At 39.5% G+C, this 14,376-nt stretch overlaps 1 protein-coding gene across 1 annotated transcript; it reads left to right on the top strand.

Annotated features, from left to right (window-relative positions):
* Positions 1 to 238: 238 nt before the first annotated feature.
* Positions 239 to 13,039, top strand: LOC307040879 (AT-rich interactive domain-containing protein 3A-like). The gene is made up of 9 exons (XM_079684088.1): positions 239 to 590; positions 1,280 to 1,900; positions 7,281 to 7,355; positions 7,439 to 7,511; positions 8,563 to 8,746; positions 9,618 to 9,856; positions 10,910 to 11,185; positions 11,287 to 11,376; positions 11,749 to 13,039. The coding sequence occupies exons 1-9, from the start codon at positions 564 to 566 to the stop codon at positions 11,886 to 11,888; spliced, it is 1,725 nt and encodes a 574-aa protein (XP_079540214.1). The 5' UTR covers positions 239 to 563; the 3' UTR covers positions 11,889 to 13,039.
* Positions 13,040 to 14,376: the final 1,337 nt, after the last annotated feature.

Raw genomic sequence — 14,376 nt, 5'->3', positions numbered from 1 at the left:
ATTTACCTCTGAATTGTAGTTGAGTAGAAGTAGAAAGCAAAAAATTGTAGTACAAATACCTCAAAATTGTACTTAAGCACAGTACTTGAGTAAATGTACTAAATGTAGTTCCCCTACCACTGTCCAGATTACATTTCGTATTTATTTATTTTCTGAATAGAGGTCGTGTTGCCTCAATAAAATCACACAAGTGTATAAAGGATAATAGCAGTGGGTGGGATTTCCGTGTGAAGTGGGAGGGTAGCTCCACAGAAATGCAGGGAAGAAACCTCTCTTTACGAGCTTTACACACGGGGCGGGCCTTTCATTCATGTGAGTTGGGGGTGTAGGCCACTCAGTCAAAGACAATCAGAGATGTTTGAGTTTCCATGCGCAGTGACCAGGGAGGTAAAGCGCACAGCAGTTTACCCCTCCTCCAGCTTCGACCTTTTTTTCGGCCTCCACAACCACTAAATCACACTTGATCCGAGCAAGCTTTTTCTGATTAAAAAGAAAACTGGTCATGCGACGCGATTTATTCCTGCCCGAGGGAAGAAGGAAAAACTAGATACGACCTGTTGGCGATGATGGATTACTCGAAGGCGCAAATGGTGAGTGTCGACGACTGCTGGGCTGCGACCCGTGTTTCGTGTTTGTTACAGTAACAAAGCAAATGGCGATTAATGTAATCGTTTTAAGAACATTTGCACGCTTTCAAAAGCCGTTTCGCTGTGGTTATTAGAAGTGTTTTTGTGATGATCAGTGTAGTCCGTGTGTTCGCGTTGATCTGCACTGGGAAATTGTTGTTTTCCCATTAATAAAACCGAAAAATCGACTTGTGAAAAAAATCCCGAGTTCTTGCATATTTAAGTAGCTTTTAACAAACTGAGGATACAGGGATCTAAGTGAGGAGCATTTTGTATCCTGCTACTAATTTATTCTTAGTTTAATTCATGATTTTTCCTGTACATTTTCTGTTAATTATGGTCTCAAACCATCAAGCTTTGTTTCCCTTTAATCCACATATGCTGGGCTTTCTGGGCCCGAGACAGCCCCCCTCTTTTGAAAAGTTTCAATTTACCATGTCAATTTGTTTTTATCAGAAGATAAATATACATAGGTTTGTTCAGACAATATAGTGTTTAAACAACAATCTGGGAAACAAATAATTAGCCTTTTTTATTTGTTGAATACATTTCTCCATTAACATTGGATACATTTCTGCAGCATTTATTGCAAAGAACCCAATCAAACATTTCCCCAATTAATTTTGAGATTTGATTTGTTTTTCTGTGCATAGTCAAGCTTCACTGAGGAGGGGAATTCAGCTGGGTTTCCTCCGCCTGGTAATGCTGGGGTGAAGCTGGAGGCGGTGATGGAGCAGTTGCAGAGACAACAAGAGGCCAAACTGGGGATGAATCTGCAGGAGAAACATCTTCTTCACGCCCAGCTCCTCTTCGCCCAACACGCTGCTGCAGCCAGGGCCTCTGGCTCCAGACTAGACCCCGCGTTATTTGGCAAACCAGATGGACAGACTTATCTGGCAGCTCAACAGGCTTACACCAGCAGAATAGATCCAGATGAGGAAGATGAAGACTCAGATGAGGAGGAGCAGGAAATGGTGGGGCCTGAAGGGAATGATGACATGGAGGAAGATGATGATGATGAGGATGAGGAGGAGATGGGGGACGGGCCTCATCCACAGGCGAAGAAGCCGTGTCTCCAGCAGGTTCCTGGCTTCCCCTTCGCTCCTTATCCCACACCTCAAGCGTCCGCTGTGAAGCAAATGTCCCAATCTCCTCCTCCAGTAGCAATAAAAGAGGAGCAGGAGGAGACGGAGCTGCTGTCTCCTGCAGGACAACAGGCCTTCACCTCGCCCAATGGCTTCGCTGACTGGGGCTTTGATGAGTCGTTCAAACAAGTAAGTTACCTTTAATTTAACTGCATGAATAAAGGCCATATTGTTGTTCTACGCTGTATTGTTTTCTATATTTGGTAGTGAGATATTTCTCTTTAAAAGATACAGATATATCCAAAATAAAAACTCTTTCCACTGTTGGATATATTCTAGTGATTATAACTCCATTCTGATGTAGTCTCAACAAGAGAAAACTGTATCTGTACAGAGTCAATTAACTTCTGTATCTCTCCATGATACTTGTGTGTTCTAATTCCTATTAATAATTCTTGACTTCTTCCTGCTGTGTCGCCTCCTGCGCTCTCACACATGTGGGGGGGGATGTTTCCTATTGGCAAAATGCCTGAGTTTGATAGTTTTGAATTACTCGGTAGGCCAGAGATCTCTCCTTCTGCTATAGCTTGTGTCTCACACTTCAGAAAACACACCCTCGCCACCTACTGAGCTAATTGGTCTTGGCTGTGGTCCAATCCTAACTGCTCAAATCAGGCCTGACAGGGATGAAGTTAAAATGAGAGCAGGGGATTAATGAAATCGCCTCAAGCGTGTATTTATGGCTTCAAAGGTTAACTACTGTAAGGAATTGCAGGGTAGGGGGTGGACTTTTCTCTCACTGTATCAGACAGATCTCCTCTAGATGAGGCCCAAAGCTAGTATTTACGAGTATGTTTTCAACAGATATGTTATAGGAAACAGAGGCTCCCGTCAGAGACTTTTTCTACAAGCAGCCTATGTGATTGGTTGTGCTGTATGTCTTTCCCTTAAAAGGCCCCACTTCAATACAATACATTATGATTAATGAGGCCTGTGGCCAGAGGACAGCTGGGTTAGTGCCTCACAGCATACCAGCAAGCAACTACCCATAAAGTTGACTTACAGTAGTTCAGTGGAGCAGAATGGGCTTTTTGATATTTGTTTTGAGTTTTACGCATAATTTTCTTTGATACCTCACATTTACTTGTGTGCCCTCCTTGTTGCCTGAGTTTTGGTAAATATTCTCTATGATTTAAAAAGGTTATGTGTACATAAGGCCCTTCTAAAATCTCACAGGCTCACAAACCTTGCTGCTGACGTAGCTCAGTGGATAGCTCTGCATAATTTAACCGTTGCCTGGCAACACTTAATGGCAGCTTAATTCAAATGCCAGTAATCAATACATTATATGGCCACTGTAGTGAGAATTGCATTTCCTTTTGTCAGGCCAGCACACAACACCTGGGGCAATGAAGAGCATTTGTCCCGTTTTAATTAAAGCACAACAACAAGTTGTGAAATTAACTTAATTGTGTGTGTGAAATGGTTAAGGTTATGTGTTTAGACGCTTAAATCACACAAAAACCTCTCTGGAATATATATTAGAATAAAGGTATTTGATAAGTAGTAGTTTGACATTAAATGAACTTAGCTGATTTAAAATGGTATGAAGCCCATTACCACAGATTTTTGTTTTTTAAATGCTGGGTTTTTTTGTACAGTTGATTTTAAAGCAGGACTCCTTCAGTGGTTTGAATTGAGACGGTTTTATGTGACGTGATTATAAATAAGTTCTGTTTGTTAGTTTGAAGTAGGACCTTGCGCGAGTTAATTGGTGGCTGGTTGAAATGGTTGTAATTATTTACTCTTGTTAACCTCTTGTTAACCTTTACTTTCAAATCAGTACCATCTCCATAATCCTTTGTTTTTCTTTCCTTCACTACCGTTATTAATCAAACTTCTTTGTTGTTTTGGGCATGCTGTACAAGCCTCCCTATGCTGGGCAGCCATTGTTCACTCCTGGTGTGCGGTCTCACTGTACGCCATTAAATGTGGAAAGGGCGGGGATGAATGGCCCCCATTTGCTCTCATTCCCAGTCCACAGCCCAGCAAGGGGCCAGATAAATGATCCTGACCTGTTCGGATGACTAAAGGCTCAATAATTAGATTTGGATTAAACATTTGGTCCCCCTGTGGTTACATGACATTAGGAGAGGGATCAGTTTTCACTCTTGCAGCTCAATGATTTAATGAGGCTCATTATAAGAGGAAGTTATCGCCGGGTGTTTTGATAGGACTAGATTTTAAACCAAGTGTCATTTCTTTATTTTGTCATCTTGACTGGTTGAACAGACATACTTAACATTACTACTTTTTGCATAAACCTGATCATTTACATTTTATTGAAATACAAAAACACAGCTTAAACCCTAATAAAATCTGGCCTTTTTTAACAAAACAAAAGAAACCTTTTCCTGACCTACATACTGAATACTATCAGGATTCCCAGGGCTGGATGTGTGAAAACTCTGAGCAATTAACTGAGAGCTCTTTGTTAATAGAGCCACAGTAGGTCTCACTTGCTCATCAATAAGGGGGGGGAAGGGTTTTATTTCCATCTCCTGGTGAAAAGACTGGGATGTTTATCTACCTTCACATCAATAAGCTTTGGCTGGGGGAGTAGAAGTCCTTTATTAGAAACTCTAAGCTGAAGCCATTAGATGTGTCAACAGCTCGGCCACCACAGGGGCAGTTTTATCTGTAAAGTGAAGACATACAGATATACTGTTTAACTAGAACAACAACTAACAACAGTAACAGAAAAGAAAGAAACATTGGTATTTACAGGAGCCCATTACAACAGAGATTTTCAACCAGAGGGTATACTTAATTCTGCAAATGTTCTTCTGGAAAATGTTTTAATTGAAAATAAATTTAAAATGTGTTGAGATAATGTCATCAATTAGCTGTATCGCATGCACTGTATGGTTCATGGTTTAAAGGGTGAGCTAAAGTAACAAATACTTTGGTAAATAATTAGCAAAAAGAAATGTAAAACTGGTTTAAAAGTCAGCTACAAGTAATATTTACGTTTTTCAAATGGTTAGCTAAAATAACATTTATTCTGTTGGGTTAAATAGTAAGTAACCAATAAATGGTTGAAATAGTACGCTAAAGAAATGGATAAATGGTTTAAAACTCAGCTCAAAGAAATGTATATATATTTAAAGTAGACAAATAAATTATTGAAATAGTAAGCTAAAGGGCGACTGTGGCTGGGATCGAAAGACGACCGCATTCTCTCGCAGCCACAGTCGCCCTTTAGCTTACTATTTTAATGCAGTCAACATGTCGATGTATCCTTGGGCAAGATACTTAACCCTGAGTTGCTCCCGATGCCATGGCCAACGGTGTGTGAATGTAAGGTACATGTAAGGTATGAATGGGTGAAGGACATATGTAAAGCGCATTGAGTGCTCTTCAAGACTGGATAAAGCGCTATATAAGTACAGTCCATTTAACAGTAATGAATAAACTATTCAGATAGTAAGCTAAAATTGATATGTAAGATTTAAAATAGTTAGACAATAGTAATGTATAAAAGAATAGTTACAGTGGTGGTTTAAAATACATTTAAATGACCTCTGGTTGGGCTGTGGGTGTACATGTGACAACAAAGGCTGTGAACTTCTGCTTTACAATGTCCTGCAGCTGTCTGCGTGTCAGCATTAATATATTTATACAATATATAATATTGTTTTTACTGTAAACAGTTGGATTCGAAGAGAGATTATTGCATGTTCATAATGTTTCTTTGTAGCTCAAACGGTAAATTGTTATGGGTTTTAAACCTCAATCAGATCGGATCACCACACTTCAGATTTAGTGAATTCAATAATGTGCTTTATAGTAAAAAGTAATACATTTGTATCCAAGCATTACGTGACATTTTAAAAAGGCAAGACAATTAAAGACATACATGGTACTTTAATAAACTAGGGTGACAATTGAAGTTTATCAAATACAAAAATGAGGGATGTTGTTGAAAACACACAAGCTTGTTTTAGTTTTAAACATTTTCACATTGCCCTCATGAGGCTATAAAGCCAGCCAATGATTTATATCCAAGTGTGACATTTCATAACATGAAACAAGGTCCACTATAGTCCCTAAATGAATGTACTGCAATGTCAGTTTTGAATGAAGATCGAAGGAATAATAGGAAAAAAGCATCATCTAGTTAATGTAATTGTAACGACAGAGCGTTCTTGAGACTGTTCTACTAACCATGTTTGATTTTCATCCTTGCATCATCGCGCAGCTCTCGTGGGCATTGGCAGAACAATAACATCTCAGCAGGCCTTTCCACACAGTTGCACACGCACTGCCCTTTTCTGACATTTTTAACCTTTAACTGTCTTAAGGAGGGGGCCGATGGACGATTAAAATGTCACATTGAACTACATAATGAGCCCTTCCATTAATCCCCCTTTTACTGTGCCCAGCTCTGAATGGACCCCCATTTGTGAAATATCAGACAAAATAAGCCTTTTTATTGATTACCATAGGTTTGTATTAAGTGTTGTAGCAGAAAAGGGACATCAAAGAAATACAGATACATAAATAAGTGAAAAAAAACATTGTAAAGTATCTAAAATAAAAATATAAACCAGACAAATGTTAACTCTTTATTACGAGGTAGTACAAGTGAAGTGCAATAATGGTGTGATTGTGGCATAACCTAAAATTCAGAATATTATGATAACACCTACAATACATTGGAGTGATGTATATGATTTATTTATTTATTTGTAGTTTGTCTGTATTCATTTAGCAATGTGATATAACACTAACAGTACATGATGTAAACAGTATGACCGATTACCATTATAAAGTACAGGACTGTTAGTATATTTAACCAAAAAGATATATAAAATGTATGTACAGTGTAAAACAATATGTGTAGTAGAGAAATATAAATATGATATGTAGTCTTTGTGCACAACACCAGCAGTTAACCCTCTTTTATGCAGTGAGCTGTGGTTTCAGGGCTGGGAAAAAATCAGGCATGAACATGAGGTGTGTAGCACAAAGTCCAGAGTCCATGAGGGTACAGGACAAATAAAGAAAACCTTCAAAAAGAAATGGTATCTCTCCGAGGATAAACCCTGCCAGTGTTTCTTTGATTTACATTATCTTGTGTGTCTATTGCATGTCTTGTGGGCAGTATTTGAACCATAAATAGTAAAACACCATATCTACATCAATTTGAACCCTGAAAATGCAATCATTAAACTGGTCACAGTGTGAGGACTCCGGACAGTCTGGAGGACAAACTGTTCACGTGTGTGTGTGTGTGTGTGTGTGTGTGTGTGTGTGTGTGTGTGTGTGTGTGTGTGTGTGTGTGTGTGTGTGTGTGTGTGTGTGTGTGTGTGTGTGTGTGTGTGTGTGTGTGTGTGTGTGTGTGTGTGTGTGTGTGTGTGTGTGTGTGTGTGTGTGTGTGTGTGTGTGTGTGTGTGTGTGTGTGTGTGTGTGTGTGTGTGTGTGTGTGTGTGTGTGTGTGTGTGTGTGTGTGTGTGTGTGTGTGTGTGTGTGTGTGTGTGTGTGTGTGTGTGTGTGTGTGTTACAGAGAGGAAGTGCCATCTGGGCTGAGGAGAGTGACGGAGCAAAAGTAAAAGCTGAACCATCAAGGGACTTCGCCAAGGTCAGTATATTTTGTAGATGTGTTGTAACAAGGCTGACATTATCACACACTAACATTTGCCATTGTTTTTTTTTAACTTACAGCTTTATGAACTTGATAATGACCCACAACGGAAGGAGTTTCTTGATGACCTCTTCATCTTTATGCAGAAACGAGGTAAGGTTTTACAAAACGTGTTGTTTTACCTAGGGGAAATCTTTGATCATTCGAACATTAAATAGACATAGTGGTGGTGTGACATTACATTGCAAGTGAACGCAGCAGGCCCTTAGTTTAACTAAGATGGAAAGTTAATGAGTTACTTCAAAGCGGCGGATGGCACAGTCTGTATTATGAATTGGTGATAAGAATAGTTTTTTCTTGTGTCCATAATAGCATGAAAAAATACTCAAAAGGTCGAATCCTGCAGGTCTTACTATTCATATCAAGTAAAGACTGTCTAATAAGTGTTAGGTTGCTAAATAATAAAACGTATCATTATAATTTCTACGTTTTTTTTTATGGAGGTTAAAATGGCTTTTCATATGTTACAGAAATCTAGGAATGTTTTAATCGTTTGAAAACAGCCTTTTTACTCAACATTATCTACAATTAGCTATAGAAATGCGTCTGTTATACCTTGATGATTTGCCGTATAATTTGTGTTTACATTTCCTGTCCTCTATTCGTCTACCAGCGTTAAGTACTTTATGTTAAAGACAGTTCTGCAGAATAATTTGGCCCAATTAAAACTTTGAAGTAGATGTAGGAATCTTTACTCGTTTGTGCAGGTCAGGGTCCCTGCAGTGTGTGCGTGCATGCGTGTGTCTTCAACCAAATAAATCTTGTTTCTACAACAGTTTTTTAGCCCCCTTGCTTAATTGGCTTTATACCAAATGGGGATTGAAAGGGTTAGCCATCAACCCTGTGATTGGCAGGCACTGCTGGCTCTAAAATCCCCCTCCCCCCCCCTACACTCAAATCAATGCAGCTACAGAGTTGTGGAATTACCTCCACCCCCATCCATCTGAAATAAGCTTCATTAGAAAAGTCTATCCACACAGATTACGCATGCTTAACCGTTTCACCAAACGTTTAGGGCAGACCCTTACCTGCTTTAATCTGCTGTTGCCCTCCTCCTGCTTGTGCTATCCCTACTTTTACAAAGTCACTCGTGTTTCGTGCAAACTTCTCAGGATTTCATTTAGTTATCCTCTCGTTCATGCAGGAACTCCTGTGAACCGCATTCCCATCATGGCGAAGCAGGTGCTGGACCTGTACCGGCTGTATGCTCTGGTGACAGAGAAGGGGGGCCTGGTGGAGGTTATCAACAAGAAGATCTGGAGGGAGATCACCAAGGGTCTCAACCTCCCCACATCCATCACCAGCGCAGCCTTCACGCTCCGCACCCAGTAGGTGTCGCTTTCATTTGCAACAGAAAATCTGAAAAGGCTGTTGACAGCTTTTCTCTTCAGGAGCAATCGAGGAATAGATGGGCTAGAAAATGAGTTAATGTTTTTTTGCTTTTAGGTTTGCTGTACTTGAACTAGAATAAATGATTTACTGTTATTCCTGAAAAAAACAGCAATTACTTTAGTTTAAATAGTTTTGTGCATGTCTACATGGTAAAGTAATCAAAGTATGTCAATCTTTTTTGTTGATTTAAACGCTGACATTTCAGTTATAGTTTCCACATTTCTCAGTATTTTGTACACTTGGTGTAATTCAAAGAAAGTGCAAAACATTGAAATATTTTTGAGTTAAAGGTGGGGTAGGTAATTTTGGTGAAACCAGCTCGAGTGCGCTAGAATTAGAAAATACACAGCCGGAAGAAATCTGCTACTTCCTTACAGAGCCCCTCCTCCAACACACACGAACGCGCACATGACCAATGAGGGCACGATATAAGTTTGTGCACAGATGGAAGGCTGACAGGCAGGTAGGCCATCCAGTTATTTTATCCGGGCCGGCTCAGATGATTGGTCGTGCTTTTTACAGTACTACGGCTTCCACAGATGACATTTTTGTATGGATTTTTGTCAAAGCACTTCAGATATTCATTGCCATCAGGATGTTAAGAGCATTCCATGGAATATAACAAAAAGTGTATCTCGAGTCGGTTTCTCAAACTTACCTACCCCACCTTTAATGGTCTTTCAAGTTAAATAGTTTTTTAATAAAAAAAAAGGCATCAAATATAATTTCTTTAATACCCAGGTTATTTTACAATTTTAAATAGTGCTGCTATAAATCATATGACTAATCCGAAACATTTCCTTGCAGGTATATGAAGTACCTGTACCCATTTGAGTGTGAGAAGAAGGGCCTGAGTTCTCCAGGTGAGCTGCAGGCTGCCATCGACAGTAACCGCAGAGAGGGCCGACGCCCCAGCTACACCAACAGCTTGTACCGCTACTCCCCCTCCCCGAGCTCCGCTCAACACCGCCTCTCTTCACCCACCATGCAGACTACCCCGAACGGCCTGAGTTCATCCGCCAGCCCAGTTCTGAAGAGAAACCCAGGTATGACATATGAGAGTGCAGGAAAACAACAATTGTTCTCATCACAAATAGAACCTGCTGGTAATTGGATGATCCAGCTTCCACCAAACTTCCATTTAAAAAAAAAAAAAAAAACCTAAATCATTAGAGGTCTTATACTTGATTTTTGAAGCATGTTTTAACAATTTTAACATGTTTTCTATTGTTTAACACATTACAAATCATCCTGGTGTAGAACCAGGTGGATCCTCCAGCACATTTAGGAGAGCATTTTTTTCCAGTATTTATCGAGGTAACCTAGACAGGATTATTTATCAGGCATATTATAAACTGCTACCGTTTCTTGTAGGCCGTCCCAGCGTCAGCCTTGTAAGGGCTTTCTTGATAAAAAAAGCATTGGGGTATTTCCAATGGATTTGTCGAATATTGCAGAAAATGGGATCTGTGGTAGACGCACCTTAATGTTTGAATCAGCTGGATAAACACATGTTAACACTACTTTTTATTACATTACATTACATGTCACTTGTTAGACGCTTTTATCCAAAGCAACTTACATACTCAATACTGTGGACAATCCCCACAGGAGCAATTTGGGGTGATGTTTCTTGTCCAGGGACACTGACATGCTGACTGCAGTGGGGTTTGAACCTGTGCTCCCCTGATCTGAACACCAACGCACTATCCACTGCGCCACACGCCTCCCCGCCCGCCCTTTATAATAATTAAAGCGTTAATGCAATTGGTAGAAGTGAATAGCTAATATAATCCTATAAACAAAATACCTGATGGTCGTATTGTACCCAGCTAAAATAAAGGTGGACTCATGTGTCATGTAAGCTTGTGTTATCCACAGACCATTTTTGTGCATCTCAGCAATAACTCATTAAAGAAACGATTTATTTTTGATTCATTTCAAAGTAGCCCGGAAGCGCTCAAATGCGAACACATTTCAAAGTTAAAGACTCATTTCTATACATTCCATTGCCTTTTTCCTTTGCCTATTCTTTAAACACTAATTATAATTTCATGACATGTTTAAAACTATTCCCACTCTGATGTTTTCCCAATCAGATGAGATGCCTACCCCTGTGATGCCCGGCAGGCTGCCCATGGCTCTGGCCCTGGGGCAGCAGCAGCAGCAACAGCTGGCACAAGCTGCCGCGCTGGAGAGTTTCAGAGAGAGGCTGGAGCGCAGCGCTGGAGGAGCCGCAGCCGACGGGCCAGAGAAGAAGATGATGAGGATGGCCGAGGAGCAGCAGCGCCTCATGCAGCAGGCCATCCAACAAAACCTCCTGGCCTTCGCTTCTCACTTCAACCCCATGAATCTCAAACTTAACAATGGACATGGTGAGTTGTCTAGGCTGTGATTGTTATACTGGCTCTTTCATTGCTTAACATGATTTAAGGAAAGTTTATTAAATGGAGTATTTTATTCCCCCCCCCCACAGAGAACAAACAGGATATGTCTCTGAGCATCTCCACTAATGGAGCAGCCAGTATCAGTGTGTCTGTGGAGGTCAATGGCACAGTTTACTCAGGTGAGCGAAACCATTGAAACAGGGTGTATGCCTTTTTTAGTGCTTTTTAAATTCCCCCCCAAAAACTGCTACACCTCTGTCAGAAGATAAATAATGTACGCCTACAGGCTCCTGTACACCCCACTCAATAAAATAAAATATCCTATTATGTGTCTTTAATCCGTACAGAAGCAGGAGATAAACTACAAATTGTGGTTGAATAGGCGAGAAAGGAATACAATTTGAATTTAACCATTTCATGCCTTGGAGCAGTGATTTCCTCACAAAACATATACTTTTTCACTTTTATCAGCACTAAATTCTTCCTGAAACTTGACTGAATTTGTATGTTTTTTTTATGGTTTTCATTGTAATCTGATCTCTGCATTGCAGGAAAGCTGTTTGCCCAGAAGTCGGCTGTTCCTGCGGCGTCGCAGGCTGTAAATCTGGCAGGAACGAATGGTTTCAGTGCCATGTCCTCCTCGCATAGTCCCTCCTCTTCGTCTTCCACTTCCTCTAAGGGACCAAATTAAGCCTCACTTGACCTTAAATGTGTCCTCAGCAAAATTATTTAGCACCATGCAAAAACTGTGTGAACTCTTAACTAAACTGCTGTCTCCTAGGACCCCTAGTTGTGCTAGTTGACTTCCTGTTTGTCTACTCGAGCAGTGCAGAAAGTCAGCCGTACCACTTCAGGAAATCATTATTTTTACAATATAATGTGCTTTAAATAAGTTTTGTCAAGAGGACAGAGATGTTTAACCTCAAAGGCTTTAAAACTGACCATAATATAGATTCAGATCAGAGTTTACCTTTGTGCCTGTTAGATGTTTTTTCTTTTAAATGGCTTTACAAGGTTTGTTCAGAAGTGAGTTTTGACTTTTCTTTGGTTTGTCAACTGCATTTATGTCTAATTAACTAACAGTTCTGTAGCTGCCTTTTTCCATAGCCATAGTAGAACAGTATGGTTGCCAAAATGCAGCTAATGAAGACCAAAAAGCCTTAGCTCAATGTCATAGCTCCTGTCTGTAACTGTTTTACTGGAGCCATTGTGTACCCTTTTTAGTTAAAATTTGGTTTAACCCGGCCGAAAGCTCATAGTTTAATAGCAGCTTTCCAGGTTTATGTATAAAAAAAAAAAATTAGAGAAATGTTTTGCAGGTTGGATTTTTGTATGTTTTGTATTGTGTTTCATTTTATCTTTTTTTATATTTAATCATTTGGCTCAGAATTAGAATTATATGTAGGGTGGAAGTGGTTCAACATTTACCTCAATTGACTTTCCATGTTGGTAAGTTTCTCGGGAATTTCTTCTGGACTCAGGAATGTCCTTTTGGACTCATCACTGTTATACTGTATCTTATAATATATATTGCTGTGTTGTGTTTGCATTAATGCAGAGAATGTATCACTAATGACCTCAAGCTTTTGACAAGTGCACACTGAAACAGTGCTACCTCACTCTTCTAGAGAAATATGCAATGCTTAATGCAGTGTGTTGGTTTAGACATCCACTGAAATGGACTGTATGTGGACAATCAAGTAGACATATCAATCATGCAAACAAATGTCACTGTGAACATCAGAAAGCAAGGTGTATGCTAAACTCTTTTTTGATCTTTGCTGAATGTATTTCTTGGACATATGGCCATAAGGAATAAAACCATCTTGTGTGCTGTAGAAAGACTGTTTTGTTTTCTTCAGCCAAGTCATTGTTACCTTTGGAAAACCCCTGCATTTATGGGCTTGTTTTATCATGTTCCAATAGAAGTTAGCCTTGCGGTTGATAATGTTCGTTTAAGATGATAACATTTTCTAGTAGTCTTTTAATAGACGTGTGTCAGCTTGAAACAATCCTAATAAGTAGGTAAGCATTTAATAACTCTCAACACAAGGTCCACTTATTGGCTGTTTACTGATCTTCAAACTGCATCTCACAATCTTCACCAGTGACTGAAATGATTTTCTGATGTCACACACACTGATCCCAATGTCCAGAAATGAATTTCCATGTTTAGATGTATGTAGGACATTCTAAAACCTGGTTTGCCACCAAAAACCCAAATGGTAGAATGTAAATGTGTCTTTATTCAACTGATTGTACTTTCCATTTAATTTGACTTCACACTTCCAATCCAAAATGCACTATTTACCCTGCATATCAATCAAGGGTTTACATAGAAAACACATGGATCATTTTACAAATGTAATGCATTGTCGTAAATTAAACACATCAAATTACTTTTGATATTTTAAGTATATTTTGCAAAAAATAAGTATGCACTTTAAATACTTTTTCCGCACTATAATAATTGAGTATTTTTAATTGCAGTATTTTTAGTTTTACTCCAGTAAATGATCTGAATACCTGCACCTTTGCTGGACAGTACATGCCAAAGGAAAATAATACACGAGTGAGTGGCCAGATGGGGGTAGTATTTACTCGGCTATAAAAAAACGAGACCACCAGTTCAGGGGTCTTATTTATCTGTAAACATGCACATTTATCCGTATTCAATGTATAATCTCAGTTTTTAATCTCTTTAACAAAGAGCATGGACCAGTAAACATGCAGTATTTGTTTCCCCTGTCTTTAATCTTAAAAGTCATTTATATTTTCTTCCCGATTGAGACCTTGGTGTTTTTCCCACATAAGTCTATCAGAAGTCTACTTAATTCCTACATGGAAGAGGAAGAATGGAAAGAGTCTGTATTGAGTTAATTCCTGAACTCTGCATGCAGACCTTTGACAGACTTTATACCGGGTTAAACTAATGGAGATGAGAGCTCACGGGTCAGATGATAAAATCAGATTGAACAGGTTGTAGGATTTAATGTGGGGGGGCGGAGTATTCTATAACACTGCTGGATGGCATCTGGAATACTGTAGAAGAAAGATGCTACAGGCACAATTTAGAGGTGTTATCAGAGGATATCTCCGCCCACTGCCCCGCCAACCAGGGCGGAATAATACTCGTCAAGTCACTCTCCTCGGACGATGACTGGAATATATTGTCAATG

The sequence above is a fragment of the Notothenia rossii genome, assembly GCF_949606895.1.
Source record: "Notothenia rossii genome assembly, chromosome: 5".
In the NCBI taxonomy this organism is placed as follows: Eukaryota; Metazoa; Chordata; class Actinopteri; order Perciformes; family Nototheniidae; genus Notothenia; species Notothenia rossii.
Note: the sequence above shows the minus strand (reverse complement) of the source record. Positions and strands in the feature narration are given on the sequence as shown.

Excerpts from the sequence above, each read along its gene's own strand:
- LOC307040879 (XM_079684088.1), top strand. The coding sequence starts at position 564 with ATGATGGATTACTCGAAGGCGCAAATG. Across the intron at positions 9,857-10,909 it reads AGTTCTGAAGAGAAACCCAG|ATGAGATGCCTACCCCTGTG; the intron begins GTATGACATATG and ends TTTCCCAATCAG. Across the intron at positions 11,377-11,748 it reads CAATGGCACAGTTTACTCAG|GAAAGCTGTTTGCCCAGAAG; the intron begins GTGAGCGAAACC and ends TCTGCATTGCAG.